Below are 15,790 nucleotides of genomic sequence, written 5' to 3'. Positions count from 1 at the left end.
TATATAAAATATATATATAATAAAAAAAAAAATCTCGTGTGACAATGTTTGTCCTCAATGGACTCCTAAACCACTTAACCGATTATAATAAAATTCGCACACCATGTGCCGTTCGATCCAACTTAAGAGATAGGATAGTTTATATTATGGCAATTACGATAAATTACTAGGTCCCCGCGCGGAGCCGGGGCGTGCAGCTAGTTCACTATATTATTTAACACTTTATACCGAGCGTGGTCAAGAAGAGACAAAAAAATATTGTGAAAAATGACAAAAAATTGGCATTTTACCCCCCCTCCCCCCAACAAACCTCCGAGAAGTCGCTCCGCGAGGCGTTCTCCCCCGCGACGAGCGCGGCGGGCGCGCAGCCCCCCCGCGCCCCCCGCGCGCCGCCCGCCAGCCGCACCCCCGCGCCCGCCAGCCACGCCTCCGCGAGCGACGCCGCGCTCGGGCTGTCCTCCGCTGCACGAGAACTCGTATTTATATACGTAAACGACAGAAAAAGTCCCAGGATATTGAGTAGGAACATGAAGGATATGGGATTAAAAAAATTACAGAACAGAAAAAACCGCAGGATAGTGAATGAGATCGTAAAGGATATTGGAATAAATAAATTTAAGAACTGAAAAAATCGCAGGATATTGAGAAAGAACATAAAGGATATAGGAAAAAAAATTACAAGACAGAAAAAGTGCCAGGATATTGAGTAGGAACATAAAGGATATTAGAATATAAAAATTGTAGAACACAAAAAATACCAGGTTATTGCAATCTTTAATAAAAAATAAACTAAATTGTTCACTTGTTCTAATATAGACCATACGTAAGCAATTGTTTTTTATAATTGAAATAATAATAAAAAAATAACTACCGAGATAACCGAATTCATAAATCCCTCTTTATTTTGACGTCGGTTAAAAAGAACCACCGCTTTCTTTTATAACTTACAAAAGAAACACTCTCCCGCCGCATCATACTCCGTCATATTCCTGTGGCTATCCATAAGCTTCCTCAAGTTCCTCAAGATTAAATCCTTTATATTCTCTACCGGCTGCACCCATTTAGATGCGGTGTCTATTACTGATAAGGCACAGAGCGCTGGGCCCGGGGTAGATATGTGCAAGTTGGCAATTGACCCGGGCAGCGCCTGCCGAGTTGACCAGGATAATTCCACCTGAAAAAAAATAATTTCAATACATTAAAAAAAAATATTTCAAAGAAGCTTAGTATCGTGTAAATGAGTCTACATGCACAGATCAAATAACATCTCTAAGGAATTTCCAAAAATGGTGGACCTGAACCTACCTACCTATCTACACAAGACCTGACCATGTGGTTCCATCCAAGATGTAAAGGTTTTCTATGTGTGCACATTGACAAACACCATATTAATAGCATCTACATTGAGAAAACAAGAAAGAGTAGTAAGAATAAATCTTAACTAGCTTTTGCCCGCGGCTGTGCACGCGATAAATTCGGAGTAGTAAATCCGTTTTGTAGTTTTAAGGATCATACATACATACATAGAGACAGACGCGGGAAGCGACTTTCCTTATACCATCTTATCTTACTGAATAAGTATTAAATCAATTACCTTATTCACAAAACATTCATCCATTTCAAAATGCTTGCTGGCACTAATCAGCTCATGACCATGGTAGAAATACGCGACCAAATGACTGTCTGGGCACATCTGGTGGGTCACTTTTATTGGCAGCATTATCTTCAGCAATTGTCCATCAAGCAACGAATCAAGAACATCGCTGCTGGCATTTGGAGCGAAGTTCTGGAAACTTCCAAACTTGCCCATATTGGCCCAAAGTTCAGGATTGGAGGAATTTATATTCCAGGAAGTGTTGGCCATATTGGGCCAATCAGAGAACTTGGTGATTTTGCCAGGTTGGTGGCGAATGTTGTTGCTTTGGCAAGTGGAGTCTCTAGACGCAGTTAGCACTTGGTCTGTGCTGGTGGGACACTGGGTGGTGGCTCCCCAGCGATAGATTATACCACCGCGCGTTATTACCTGGAAATATTAATTCCATTTATGTTTTTGGCAATAAATAAATGCTTTTGTTAGAGCAAAACCAAATATATTTATAATAACAATAGCGTTTTAAAATGATGTTTTTCGTAAAGATGTCTGCCTATTTTTATGTATTTTTTTTTAATTATAGGTGGTAAAAATTAGCTTTTATTGGAAAACGAGAAAATTACCCAAAAAATAACAATACAAACATATTAAGCTTACATCCACAGATCAATCTAAAAATGGCAGATAAACATCTGTATACAGAACTCACCACAAAATGTACAGTGAGTGGTTTGCTAACATCTGGTATATTAACGTAAAGGGGCACGAGTGTCCTGCTACGGGTCGGGGCCCGCAGTGGACCCAGAGCCGCTCGACCGGACCCCACTGTGAGATGTAATGTGGCTGAGGTGCTGTTGGTACTTGCCTGGAATGTTTAGAGGCAAAAATGATAAATCTAAAATGGTTGATCTTTTTCAACTTTATTTAGAGTTAAAATGATCTTATATTTTAAAAGAATTTGTAGATAAGAGAAGAAGAGAAGATAGATTGGGAATAGAGAAGAGATCATGCAAGAAGATTAGATAGATTAATATATAATATTCTTTTTCAGCCGCTAACTTGAAATCTAGCCCGATTATATATATTTATATACGATGGAAAGTGTAATCTTTGTGCCTTATAATTTTACAGAATACAGAATTTCCGCTAACATTGAATCAGAATCTCTTGGTATTTAAGATTTGACAATTAAAAAAAGGACGCTGTATCCGTAATATATTAAAAACTTACCCGGAACACGTAAAACGGACTGCCATCAGCTGTGAACATGACCCTAGCGATGCCCTTCTCGTCAGTGAGTGAGTCGATGCAGGACGAGTTGCCAACATGTATGGTGTCTATAGAGTTGGCAGGACTCTTGCAAATGCGGACCGTTTCGTTGGACGCTGGCTTGTCGTCCCAGCGTGTTGCTTTTACCTGGAGTGATAGATCAGGGGATACCTTATACAGGCCCGTTTCCTTTTCCTCACCCTGCCCAGTCCATTCCTTCTTTTCAGTCGACCGTCCTTTCTTTACCCCTTTCCCGCTAAATGCAGGCATTCGCTGATGGATCACCTCTGCCACCAGCTCAGTTGCCCGTTTATGGTATACAAAAGCCATAAATTCGCAAATGAATTGCTAACTAAAACTTATGTCTAGGAATCATTCGAATTTACGTATCATGCAGAGGATTATAATCCATATCCAAAGGGTAAAACTGGACCCTATAGACATCACTGTATGCCTTTCTGTTTGACGGTCTGTTTGTCCGTCCGTCTGTCACTAGTCTGTATCTCATAAAACGTGTTAATTAAAGATTATAAATTTTCAAATATTATGTTTCATAGATAATAATTATAATCGAGGTGACGCAACGGCTGGTACGGTAATAATTTGGTATGTGACTGTTTTTTTTGCAGATGCTCTCTCCTAATGTCGCGAGTTCGACTCGCATTTGATCGATTCTCTAATGTTTTTTAATTAATCGACTTACCTTCAATTTATACGGCAAGCCAGAAGACACGACAGTCCCTTGTTTGGTTAGAAACTCCAGGGTGACGGGATCGTCTACCACTTGCGATACTACTGTCGTATTCTGCCATATCCTGGTACCTTCCTCCTACAATTTCGTTAAATATATTATCAACAAATAATACTTTTTTCCCATTTTAAATTACTTTTTAAATGTATGTAAGTAAAACAAAATATAAGAAGAAAAATTTACTGAGTAACCAATGTTGGCAAAAAACTCACACCGGGAATAAAAAAACCTTTTTGTTCAAGTTATATTATTAAATTAAGTTAAATCAATAAGAATTAAAAATGCTAGTGAATGGAATATTTTAACAAAAGTTTCCTAAGAATCCATTCATAAACAACTGAGAGAAATAAACAAGTCATTTTTACTATAGCGTATCAAATAAAACATAAGAAAAAACAAATATAATAAATAAATAGCCTCTAATCACGGGTGGCCGACTGATCAGGCGTTGCCACGGTACCAATTACGCGAGTTCGAATACCGCCCCGAATCTAAAAAATTTCTATTCTGTAATGTCTATTCTTTTATAAAGAATAAAGTGAAGTCCCGTGGGTTATGGGGCAGATGATATACACTCTCTGTTTCACTGAACGATTTTCTTTATGGACAAGTAGGTGATTAGCCTTCTGCCAGACCACAACATTTTTTTGCGTCCCCACCGGGAATCTAACCCAGGACCCCTCGGTTCTAAGCTCACGCGTAAACCACTGGACCAAGGAGGCGGTTAAATTTAAAAATAATGGAATGCTATAAAAGTAAATTATTAACCAGCAGCACACCTGAAATGAGAAATCGGCAATAATAACATCAGGCGGCGCGTCTCCCATGAGGCCGATACGCCGCGCCGCCGCAGCGTGCCGGTGGCACGCGCGGGCGCGCAGACGCGTCGCCGTGCGGATCCCGCCTGCGGATCCCGCGCCCCGAATCCGGATCACTAGCATGCCTTCTACGGCCTCTGACCACGGGTACCTATTTCCGTGGATTGATGATAGGTGAAAATGAACATCGTACGCACATATGTAACGTCTAATTGATAAAAAGAGTAAAACGTTTTAAAGTAATGTGTAATAACATTCCAACAACAATATTATGTGAATTGATTTGTGTGCGTTCGTGGTTGGTTTCTGGATCCGCATGGCTAGTAAGCACAGATAATATAATACCGCAGGTAATATAATACTACACTAGTACTAGTAAACCTTTTACTTCTGAACATGGATGAATCTAAGACCGTGGATAGATTATATTATAAGTGAAAACAATCACATGCGTAAAGACTAATTAATTTATGAAAACAGTATTAACCTATTGAAATAATGCGGTTTTTTTATGATCATATATGCTTCAGTTTATAGGCATTAGACCGTTCGATAAAATAAATAAATAGCATCCCTAGTTTTTGACCGCGCATCGTAACCATAAACAGATAACTATTAATATTATAAATGCGAAAGTTTGTATGGATGTATGGATGTTTGTTACTCTTTCACGCAAAAACTACTGAACCGATTGCAATGAAATTTGGTAAGCAGATAGCTGGACAACTGGAATAACATATAGGCAACTTTTTATCCCGATATTCCTACGGGATACGGACTTACGCGGGTGAAACCGCGGGGCGCAGTTAGTAGATAATAAAGATAAACGTTCCTATATTGAAAGAAGTTAACGTTAACGGGCTACATTAACAGCATAATTACCTATCGATTTATATGTAGACACTGTACTCAAACACTATCATTGACTGTGAATCATTTATTTGTAAATTAGAACTAAATTACATTTTTAACTATAGTGCCAAAACGCAGAATCAAAGTAATTATACTCAACTAAATTCATGTCTCATTCTATATTCCTTAACATATTTTCATTTTATGAAATAAACACTCACCTCACACATACTGTCCAAACTAGCCTTTCACTGGTTCTTAAGATTCGTGGAGCGTGCCGTACCGACAACTGAAATGGCGGTACCTCGTAATTGGCCACCGAGAAAAACGCGGAACCCTAAAATATTCACAAATTTTTTAATTCAAAAAAGAGGAATATATTATACTCCTGTATCCTTGATATATGTATGTAATAGAATGTTTATAGTTTTTTGTAAAAATCAAGTAATTTAAAAAGTATTTTTGATGGTTCAAGAAACAGTAAAACAAAATACAAAACAACAAAAATTTAAAATCGCGACTTTCAATTATTTTTTTCCGTAGCTTTTTGTGTCCAGTTATATCTGATTGTGGTAAGCTTAACAAATCATAGATGGCGCTGATACTAATTTTTACAATTTCTGAATTAAACTAGAATTTCTCTTTATATTTATATTTCAATTACACGTTTAATATTATCATGGAAACATGCAAATAAAATACTTAAAATTAACTCATAGAAAAAATTAATTTTGTGTTGAATATAAAGAAAGTAGTTATAGAATAGAAAGATAGATGGCGGTAAAACAAATTGTACCTGAGTTCCATCTCCGAGCCTGGCTCTGAGTGTCCATTTCCCGACTGGAGCGAGTTCATCCAACTGATATTGTTGTTGAGCGATACCAAAACGGGTCCGAACCCGCGGCCACTGCGCGAGTCTTGTGCCCTCCCAAGCCCCTCGGGGTCCTTCTAACCAGATCTCGTCTATCTGAAAATATTTAATTCAACAAAAAAATTTTAATGGTTTTACATGTTACTTATAGGACCTGTTTCATCTTAATTTTTGTATTTTTATCAGGGTAACTTTGAGCATCTTTTGAAATATGAAATATGTATGTTTATGGACGAAGCCTTATAATATAAGGTTTAAGTCATGCTTATGTGAAAGATTGTGAATAAATAGGCAAGTGATAATGGTTTAAATTGAAGAAGTCACTAGCAAGAACCTAGAAGACACATTAAGAAGAAATACCTTAAATTTTTTGTAGAATGGAAACCCTAAGTCAAGAACCTTTGTATTATATAACCTATGTTTTATTTAATATGTACAAATTTGCTAGATTCTGACTTACCCCGTAGGAATATCGGAATAAAATGTTGCCTATATGTTATTCCAGTTGTCCACCTACGTACCAATTTCCAGTTGTCTACGTACCAAATTTCATTTTAATTGGTTGGCTAGTGTTTACGTGAAAGATATATAGGAAAGGATAACTTTTTTATGCCAAATAGTAACACTATTAAATCGGGTGGGATGTGATCATAAATTAACGCTATAGCAATTAAATTATAAACGATTTCCCATAATAAAAACATAATTTAACGAATAAACAACGGAAGTTCAAAAAGAAATGTGTCCGCAGCTATAAAACGGCTGATCAATAATGTAAACAACTTATTTGCATACCACAACTCGTCGTAACCGTGTCAGTGTTACGCTGACTTTTTGTAAACGTGCTGTAGTTTAATGCAATTAACCGGATAATTCATAAATGACTAGTTTAAAAAAAATAGTTAAGTGACGCAATTACACTTCGAAATAATAACCGTGTTTGTCGTATGTGACATATATCTATAACTAAAATCTAAATGATTATGACAAAGTATTAATATTTGTCAACACATTTTACCATTCCATTCACTAGCGTTCTGTATTGCTGTTTTATTAACGTATGAAGATGTTGTGTTCATTGTATATCATACTAGATATTCCGTAAAGCGTCAAATTATTTCTTTAACAGCAACATGAACCCGACCGCACGACCGGTTGTAAGCTATCTCAAATAATGGACACACGTTAAAGCGAATTATAATGTACAGCTACTTGTATTTCATTTAGATGAGTCATTGATACTTGCAGCTTTTAGGTGACTAGCTGTTCGCCCCGGCTTCGCCCGTGGTACATTTCCGGGGTGAAACGTATCCTATAGCACTCGGGAATAATGTAGCTTTTTTTGGTGAGAGAAATTTCAAAATTGGACCAGTAGCTTCGGAGTCTTTAGGGTACACGCAAACAAGAAAACTTTTCCTCTTTATTAATTAGTACAGACTAGCTGTTCGTCCTGGCTTCGAACGTGGTACATATATATCCTATGTCACTCAGTGATGTTGCAAATTTTTAATGGTGAAACAGTTTTTGGAATGGGTTGAGTGGTTTTAGCGTGAAAACGTTACAAACATACACAAATCCAAAAATATAAAAGTTTCCTCTTTATAAGAGTAGTAGTATCTATAATAGAGAAGTAGTATCTTCTTATAATAGAAGTGTAGATTTGGCCAGGAAAGAAGAATATAGAGCTATGCAGAATATGTGCATGTCTCTCTTATTTAGTCTAATACTAAGAGTACTCAATTGGACTGTACTTTTTGGCTTTGTAACTCGATAACTCCGTGGGTTTTCAACCAATAGACGTGATTCTTTTATGTGCTTGATTGGAAATTTACGTCATTTGGTCCCATTTCACAATTTGAAGTGGTACCTCCCAGGGTCGCCGGACACATTTTTATAGAAAAAAACTAGTTTAGAGTATATGTATTTGTATCAACAGTAACACTTTAAACGCAATTCAAAGTTTTAAATGCCTACGTAGTTAATTTTTTCATCTTATTTCTGTTAACCATCGTTTTGGATGAAAAGTTGTGGATATTTTCAGTTTTTAAAGGTTTAATATTTCATAGTAACTGTGTCAAAATGACAGCACAGATACGTAAAATAATCATTAACTTTAGAAGGTGATAAGGCTTCTATTTAATTGAATACGCAATAGCATCCTAAAGGGATATTTTTGCAATAAAACTGGATCCTAAACTCGCTCGTTAGACGGCATTCCTCTCGCATCCTGTGCTTATAAAAGCTCAAGTAGTATTTACACAGCTGAACTTAAGTTATATAAGTATCATCTAAGTTAATACTTTGTTTGAACAAAGTTAAAATTGGAAACGTAACGACGCAACAGAAAGAAGAAAATAATGGAAGACGGAAAAAGTTTAAATGACCACTGCAAGAAATGGGGAAATTAATGGCATAAAGACAATTTTATAATCAGGAGCAAATGTATAACAAAAAAAAAATCAATATCATCTAGAGGCGTTTCTTTCTTTTGTAAGCTGATGATTGGATATTTTTCTAATTTATTCTTTTTTTACTATTGCTCTCTATTCGTCGGTCAGGGCAATGATATTTCGTATTTTGAAAATAATCAAAACTCTTTGGCTGTACTGAATGTAACTGGCTGGTTTTATAACCATTAAATGTGACATTCTAAAGACGCAATAAATAAAAAATTTTAGCTAAAAATTATTTTTCTTAATAATACGAAAATCTTTTGCCCCGAGGCAATATCATTTGTTGTGTTATGTATGTGTGTGTTAAAATGAACGATTTTTTTACGCAAGATTAAACGATATATTATTATGACATTTCAAATAAATGACTTACATTAGTATGCGCGGGAGTTAGATCGGCTTTCAAAGCTATCAGCCTGAACCGCACGAGATCGCCAGGTCTATACTTGGCACGCTCTGTGTGGATGATGAGCAGCCTCCCACTGGATATGCGGAGTGGTACACGTCGCTCCCAGGTGCAACTGGCTTCTGGGTACCTGATGGTTATAAAAGAGTCCCCTTTTTTACAAGATTTTATTCTTGACTTGACTACAGAACAATTACAAGACGGATAAAAGAAGGGATTTGTGAGCGCAGGGTCATCAAATATATCAAAATATTTTCTTAGTGAATGTAAGCCAAATTGCAGCCTGATTGGTCCAGTAGTTTGGGCTGTTATTGGTGGATCCTGATCCTGACCCGGCAAACGCTGTTCTGCCATACTCTTATCATTTATAAATATGAAAAATAGCTGTTGACCGTTTCTTAGCCCTACCCAATATGTGAACAAAATTTCAAGATTTTTTGCCAAATAACAGCTTCAATTAAGCCACTAGAATCAAGACACTTAATTGAAGAATTAATCTAGAGTCTAGATTGTTATTAAATGAACAAATAATATGCCATATCTTACCTTATATTCACAACTAATTCTGCTTTTGAATTTGGTTGTAGCGGCACCGATATGTCCAAGCAGCCACCATCACCTTTAAAATAAGTAATTATATAAAGTATTCTTTAAAAAATCTAATTTATAAAGCCTTTTAATGCTATAAAACTAAAATTAAAAATTCAATAAGTAGCCAGCCATTAGTAAAAACAAAATAAAATATAGCTTATCACACTCTCAAATAACGTGACTTTCTATGGGTAAAATAATTTAAAAATCGGTTAAAAAGATATAGAGATTACGCATACAACGACAGAAACACATAAATTCACAAACTTTCAAAGCATCTGAATTCAGTTCAATTTATCTTTTACCTCTGACGATCTCTTGATCGTCAGAGGTAAAAGATAATTAAAATTATTTAATGAAAAATAGGTATCTGCCTATAATACTGATAAATATATCTGGCAACAGGAAGTCAATGCTTAAAGTATGTTTAATTGAGTATGTTTAAATAAGAAGCAAGTTTCTCCTAAATACAGGTTGCCCAGCAATCTAGCTAGGGAAACATCGGCTTTATATATTATAAACTTTAAAAAGTATGTGTAAGGCGAACGTTTTATGTAAACATAAATTGTAATAATTGTAAATTGTAAAAATATATGTAATAAATATTGTAATGATAATAAATTGTAATACTAATAATTGTAATAAATAATAAATAAGCTATTTACCAGGATTAAGCTGTCGCATCGCGCTCACAGATTCCCCTTTCACCAGCAACGTGAGTAGCATTCGAGCTGAACCCTCTGGGTGGAATCGGGAGAGACAGGCCCTGTTCGTGCCTCCCGCCGTCAGCACCCCCGGCACAAGAAACAGATGGTTTTGGTCTGTGCATGGTGAACTGTAAAAAAATAATGATACGAGTTGTTCATGGGCGGTGGTAGCGCTTATCATCAGGTGACCCACCAGCTCCAGTGACATAAAAAAAACTGTTTTCTTGTTTTTGCTATCTGATCTTCTTGGACTGACATATATGGATTTCGTTTATTGGACATTGGACTATGATATTAGAATCGCTCAAGTGCTAGTCGGACTCGCCTCACTAAGGTTTCGGTAGAAATAAGCTAAAGCGCACTTGCAAAAAAGGTGGTCGCCCATCCAACTTATGACCATGCCAATTGTTCCTTAACCGTGGTTTTTTATTATTTAGTGTTATTGCGGCATCAGAAATACATCTACTATATAAAAATAAGTCGGGTTTTCCTTCCTGACGCTATAACTCCAGAACGCACGAACCGATTTCCACGGTTTTGCATTCGTTGGAAAGGTCTTGGGCGTCGTGAGGTTTATAGCAAAGAAAATTCCGGAAAAATTTCAACAGAAAAGCGGGAAAAACGAAACCATCTGGTGGCGAAACGGAGTTCGCCGAGTTTGCTAGTCATCTATAAGTATCACGGTTCATAAGCCTGCCTACAGCCTGGTAGCAGACGGATAGCGAAGTCTTTTAATTAAGGTACAGTTTTATCGTTACTTACGGAAACATATTTACGATAAAACAGTATTTGTTTAGGAATTAAAGACTTTTGAACGGATTTAAAACGCGTTATATTCATCATATTATTTAACCCGACGTTTCGAACACTTTACAGTGAGCGTGACCACGATTAATATAATGAATAAATCGCGTTTAAAATCCGTTTAAAAGTCATTAATATCTAAATGTGTAGTACTCGCGTAAAATCAAAAACAAGAAAATATATGTATTCGTTTTATAATATAGACATTTCCTTAGAAATTGTCTTGTAGAATGATTAGATTAATGGACTTTGTTCTTGAAACGTCTAAACTCAATAAAGTCACGTTTGTTATGCTGTCGGAAGCATTTTAGATGAATCTTTACCATAAGGAAATATGTGTTTATGGGTCAAAGTCGATGCAAGTGAAGCGCAAGGTTGGCTTTGCAGTTATTGAGGACAAATTTGAATTTTTTATGAAACATGAAAAAGTTTTGTAAAATAATTATGTTTAGTAAAATGTAAACCGCATGGGAGGCACCAGCTTAAAAAACAATCATATAAATGAGTTAAACCAGTAATATGATTTGAGGTATAAGATAAATAATAATAGTTTAAAAAAAACTAAAAAACACGCTTTTATCATATTTTGCAAATTGAAAAATGGAATAATTTTATCAAATTAGTGTATTGTCATCGGTCCTCAATAAATCTACAAAGTTTGAACGAAATCTGGCCGTTTAAAGTGGGTCAAAATCGCGCCCAAAGAAGTCGGTTACAAACAAACAAACATACAAACATGCAGGTGAAGCTAATAAAAAGCGTGTAAAAAATATTGATTCTAATTGATAACCTCCTCGTTTTTTTTGAAGTCGATTGATAAACTCGATGATGGGGAAAGCCAATATTATTGTTGTGGGTGGTTATAAACTTTATTAATTGATTTAAACTTTATGAGGATGGACGTATGTTTGTTATTTTTTCACGCGAAAAGTACTGAACTGAGTTTTTTAATGATACTTGGCAGTGATGTAGCATTGCACCGGTAAAACATATAGAAAAGCTATAGAAATATTTTTCCCGTGTGTTCGCGGGTGATCCTACACGGCACAACTAGTATTTTATAAAAGTACCACAAGTATTTTTATAGCTCATGTCTTATTCTGATGTAAAAGCTATATTATTGTAAAGTTTCATTAATTTTTTTTTTTTTATGTTACAGTCGGCAATGGAGCTGGTGGGACGCCTGTAGGTAAGCGCTACCACCGCACATGAACATTTGGAGAGGCATAAGGTTCATTGCAGACCTTACGCCTCTACAAATAGATTGCCGACTTTTTGGGAAGGGATTAAGAAAGGATTGGCGATAAGAATAAAGGAAAGGACTGGAAAGGGTGAGGAAAAGGATATGGGCCTCCGGCTTCCCCACTCACCGAACGAAACACAGCAGAATGCTATTTCACGCCGGTCTTCTGTGGGGGTGTGGTACTTCCCCGGTGCGAGCTGGCCCAATTCGTGCCGAAGCGTGCTCGACTACCACATACCACATACAAATTAAGTAGTCTTCACGAGAAAGAGTAACAACCATCCATCCATCCATCCATACTTACAAGTTTTCGCGTTTATAGCGTTAGTAGGAAAATCGGAATGTCAAGAAACGATGATGTTAATGATATAATTGCAATAATTCATTAGTTATTGCAAGAAATTATGTGTATTTTTATTTTCCTTATTTATTACCTATAATAGTTTATTCATTTTTGTTGTACTAAAATAATTATTGTTTTATGTGAGAATTCGGAATTCCGTTAAACGGAAGTGTGCCGTGCCTATGGTTTATCTTAAATTTATATAAGACTAGCTGCGCCCAGCGGTTTCACCCGCGTAAGTCTGTACCCGTAGGAAATTGTGATAAAAAGTTGCCTATGTGTTATTCCAGTTGTCCACCTATCTACGTACCAAATTACATTGCAATCGGTTCTGTAGTTTTTGCGTGAAAGATTACAAACACCCTCACAAACTTTCGTATTTACAATATTAGTAGGATAGGATAGGAAGTAGGACTATATTTAAACAAACCGCTTCCTTGGTACAGTGGTTAACGCGTGAGCGTAGAACCGAGGGGTCTTGGCTTCGATTCCCGGTGGGGACGCACAAAAAAAGTCTCGGGCTGTCAGGACACAGAAGGCTGATCACCTACTTGTCCATAAAGATCAAACAGTGAAACAGATGTATAACATCTGCCCCAAACCCCAGCAGGGGACACGGAACTTCACTTTTATATTTATACAAAATGATATAGTAAACAACATGGACGTGATTTTGCAATGAAATCTTTGAAATGAGATAATCTAAACAGGATATTTGTACTTATTATTCTGTGATCAGATATACACATTACATTAGTCTATTTTTTTGTATATTTAAGGTTATTTCTTTTTATTCTACTTGACAATGTTTTTCAAATTTACCATTTCAAAATTTACAAAAATTTACCGTCTCTAGCAATTAATTGGACTACGTTAAATAAGGTGTTATGTCATTTCTATAACAAAGAGAATTCTGACCATCTTCCATAGATTTTCATATTTAAACCTAATTAATTAGGTAGTTACTTATAAATATAATTTTTTTTTATGATCTGAGACTAATTCTCTCATCGCGAACGATTATGGATGTATCTTTTTACTCTTTTTTGCATATGAGACGGCATGAATCACCGATCCATGTATGAATTGAAAAATATATCTCATTATTAATAATTTTCTTATTATGGTCCTGGATATTTAGTCATGAACAAAAAAAATCCTTTTTTTTAGTGGTAACACACATCGGAAGGATCTTTAGTTTCAAACCAACAGATGAAATCATAAACATTATTATAGGAAACGAAATATCAATGACCTGTAGGTACATTCATCACTAGCTGTGCTGCGCAGTTTTTAAGCGTTTTACTGCTTAAATGTTATTGTGTTACCTGTGTAAGCTACATCATAGTTTAGTATCATCAAAATCCGTTAAACGGTTGTTGTGTGAAAAGTAACAAACACATATATTTACATTCTGAACAATATAATACAATCTTTTGTCTTTGTAATTATAATTTGTAAGTAAGATATTAATTTTTAAACATACCTTGTAATATTCTGTGGTAATTCACTCACATTGGCCAGCACCGGCGTCAAAAATAACAAAATATTTGACCACTTCATTGTAAAATCCCTAACAATCTAACAAAATTGAACGCTCACAAAACACACCATAATTGTAACAATAAGAAGCACTTATTACAGTCTGTATGTAAACAAAAACTTGATTAACATACAATAACAAAGTTACATCAGTTTTCTGTATATTATATTGTCTATGGTTATTAAGAGAAGATGAATTAATAGTATCGACCTTAGTCCACATTCAAGTACAAAATTAAAAAAGTAAAACGTCAAAATTCAAATAAATTCTTTTTCTTTTGAGATGCGCGCGCTCGACTAGCCGCCGGTCGTCGCGAGCGCTGTATAACTGCGAATGTGTGGGATCAGACATCTTCAACATTTTTTGCGCTTTTGATACATACAGATATAAAGCAGTGTCTATTGATGATAATATCACAATAATTAAATAACACAAAAAATTTGGACAACAATTTGAATCATAATTCATTACAATTAGCTAGCTGTTTATTTTGTTTTTTATTAAGTAGTTTAGTTTATTTCGATATAGCTCGCTCGACATAGCGAGTTGTGAAGAAAAATGAATATCCGAGTATATGAAATATTTAAAAAAAAATTACATATAATAGATAGTCGTGTCAATTACTATTTATAACTGAAGAACGGTTAACTCGATTTACATAAAATTTTATACAGACATAGTTTCAGACCCGAGGAAGGCCATAGGATAGTTTTAATCCCGGCAATCCCACAGGAACGGTAATTATAAGGGGAGATACCTTCGACTACGCGGGCGAAGCCGCGGTCGGAAAGCTATCTGCTTATGTGATAGCAATTAGCCGGTAACTGAGCTGGTGGTTCGCCTGTTTGTAAGCGATCACCACCGCCCATGAACATTTATAAAGATAGCGCCTCTGCGAATGCGCTGATCGCTTTTAAGGGATACAGGATAAGAAAGGCGTTGACAACGGGAAGAAAGGAATAAACTGGGAAAGGTGAGGAAAAGGATATGGGCCTCCGGCGCTTTTTAATGAGTTAATATAAGATCGACTTGGTTTAAAAATAAACAATTACTTATAATAAACAGCCATTTTACAGCTAAGTATGTTTTATGTACCGTAATCTTTCAACAAACAATAAGGGTCGTTTAAGAGGATTTTTGAATAAAATATACAGTTAGGTTATTAAACAGTTAAGACAAATAAATGAGAATAAGGCTGTTGAATACCAATTATTATCCATAAATCGATAATTTTATTGCAGTATTTGTATTTATTACGCATAAATTCTGTTCGATGCGAAGTGGGCATAAAGGGATCTGATTCGTAACAATAAAATATTTATGATCATAACTAAATGTTATTAACTAAAGTTCCCTCCGCGGCTTTGTCAGTTTTTACAAACAAACTCTTCAGCTATATTATTATATATTTAGTACCTACTGAGTATAGATACGACTTACCACTACATGGTATAAAACAAAGTCGCGTTCTCTGTCCCTATGTACCTATGTATGATTAAATCTTTAAAACAGTGCAACGTATTTTGATGGAGTTTCAGACATAGAGTG

At 35.7% G+C, this 15,790-nt stretch overlaps 1 protein-coding gene across 1 annotated transcript in view; it reads right to left on the bottom strand.

Moving 5' to 3' along the window:
- Positions 1-14,562, bottom strand: part of LOC119831829 (pregnancy zone protein-like) — a 31,191-nt gene extending 16,629 nt beyond the window's left edge. Inside the window, exons 1-13 of the mRNA XM_038355370.1 lie at positions 14,186-14,562; positions 10,268-10,437; positions 9,558-9,630; positions 8,979-9,141; positions 6,078-6,248; positions 5,503-5,618; positions 4,391-4,580; positions 3,564-3,689; positions 2,822-3,007; positions 2,301-2,456; positions 1,595-2,023; positions 949-1,174; positions 311-462 (exon numbers count right to left, since the gene is read on the bottom strand). Of these exons, the coding sequence (XP_038211298.1) occupies positions 311-462; positions 949-1,174; positions 1,595-2,023; positions 2,301-2,456; positions 2,822-3,007; positions 3,564-3,689; positions 4,391-4,580; positions 5,503-5,618; positions 6,078-6,248; positions 8,979-9,141; positions 9,558-9,630; positions 10,268-10,437; positions 14,186-14,262 (2,235 nt within the window). The 5' untranslated portion in view covers positions 14,263-14,562. The remainder of the gene's footprint in view (positions 1-310; positions 463-948; positions 1,175-1,594; positions 2,024-2,300; positions 2,457-2,821; positions 3,008-3,563; positions 3,690-4,390; positions 4,581-5,502; positions 5,619-6,077; positions 6,249-8,978; positions 9,142-9,557; positions 9,631-10,267; positions 10,438-14,185) is intronic.
- Between the last annotated feature and the right edge of the window lie 1,228 nt (positions 14,563-15,790).

Source organism: Zerene cesonia, chromosome 14 (assembly GCF_012273895.1).
Source record: "Zerene cesonia ecotype Mississippi chromosome 14, Zerene_cesonia_1.1, whole genome shotgun sequence".
Taxonomy (NCBI): Eukaryota; Metazoa; Arthropoda; class Insecta; order Lepidoptera; family Pieridae; genus Zerene; species Zerene cesonia.
The sequence above is the reverse complement of the archived record's forward strand: the minus strand, read 5'-3'. Positions and strand labels throughout refer to the sequence as shown.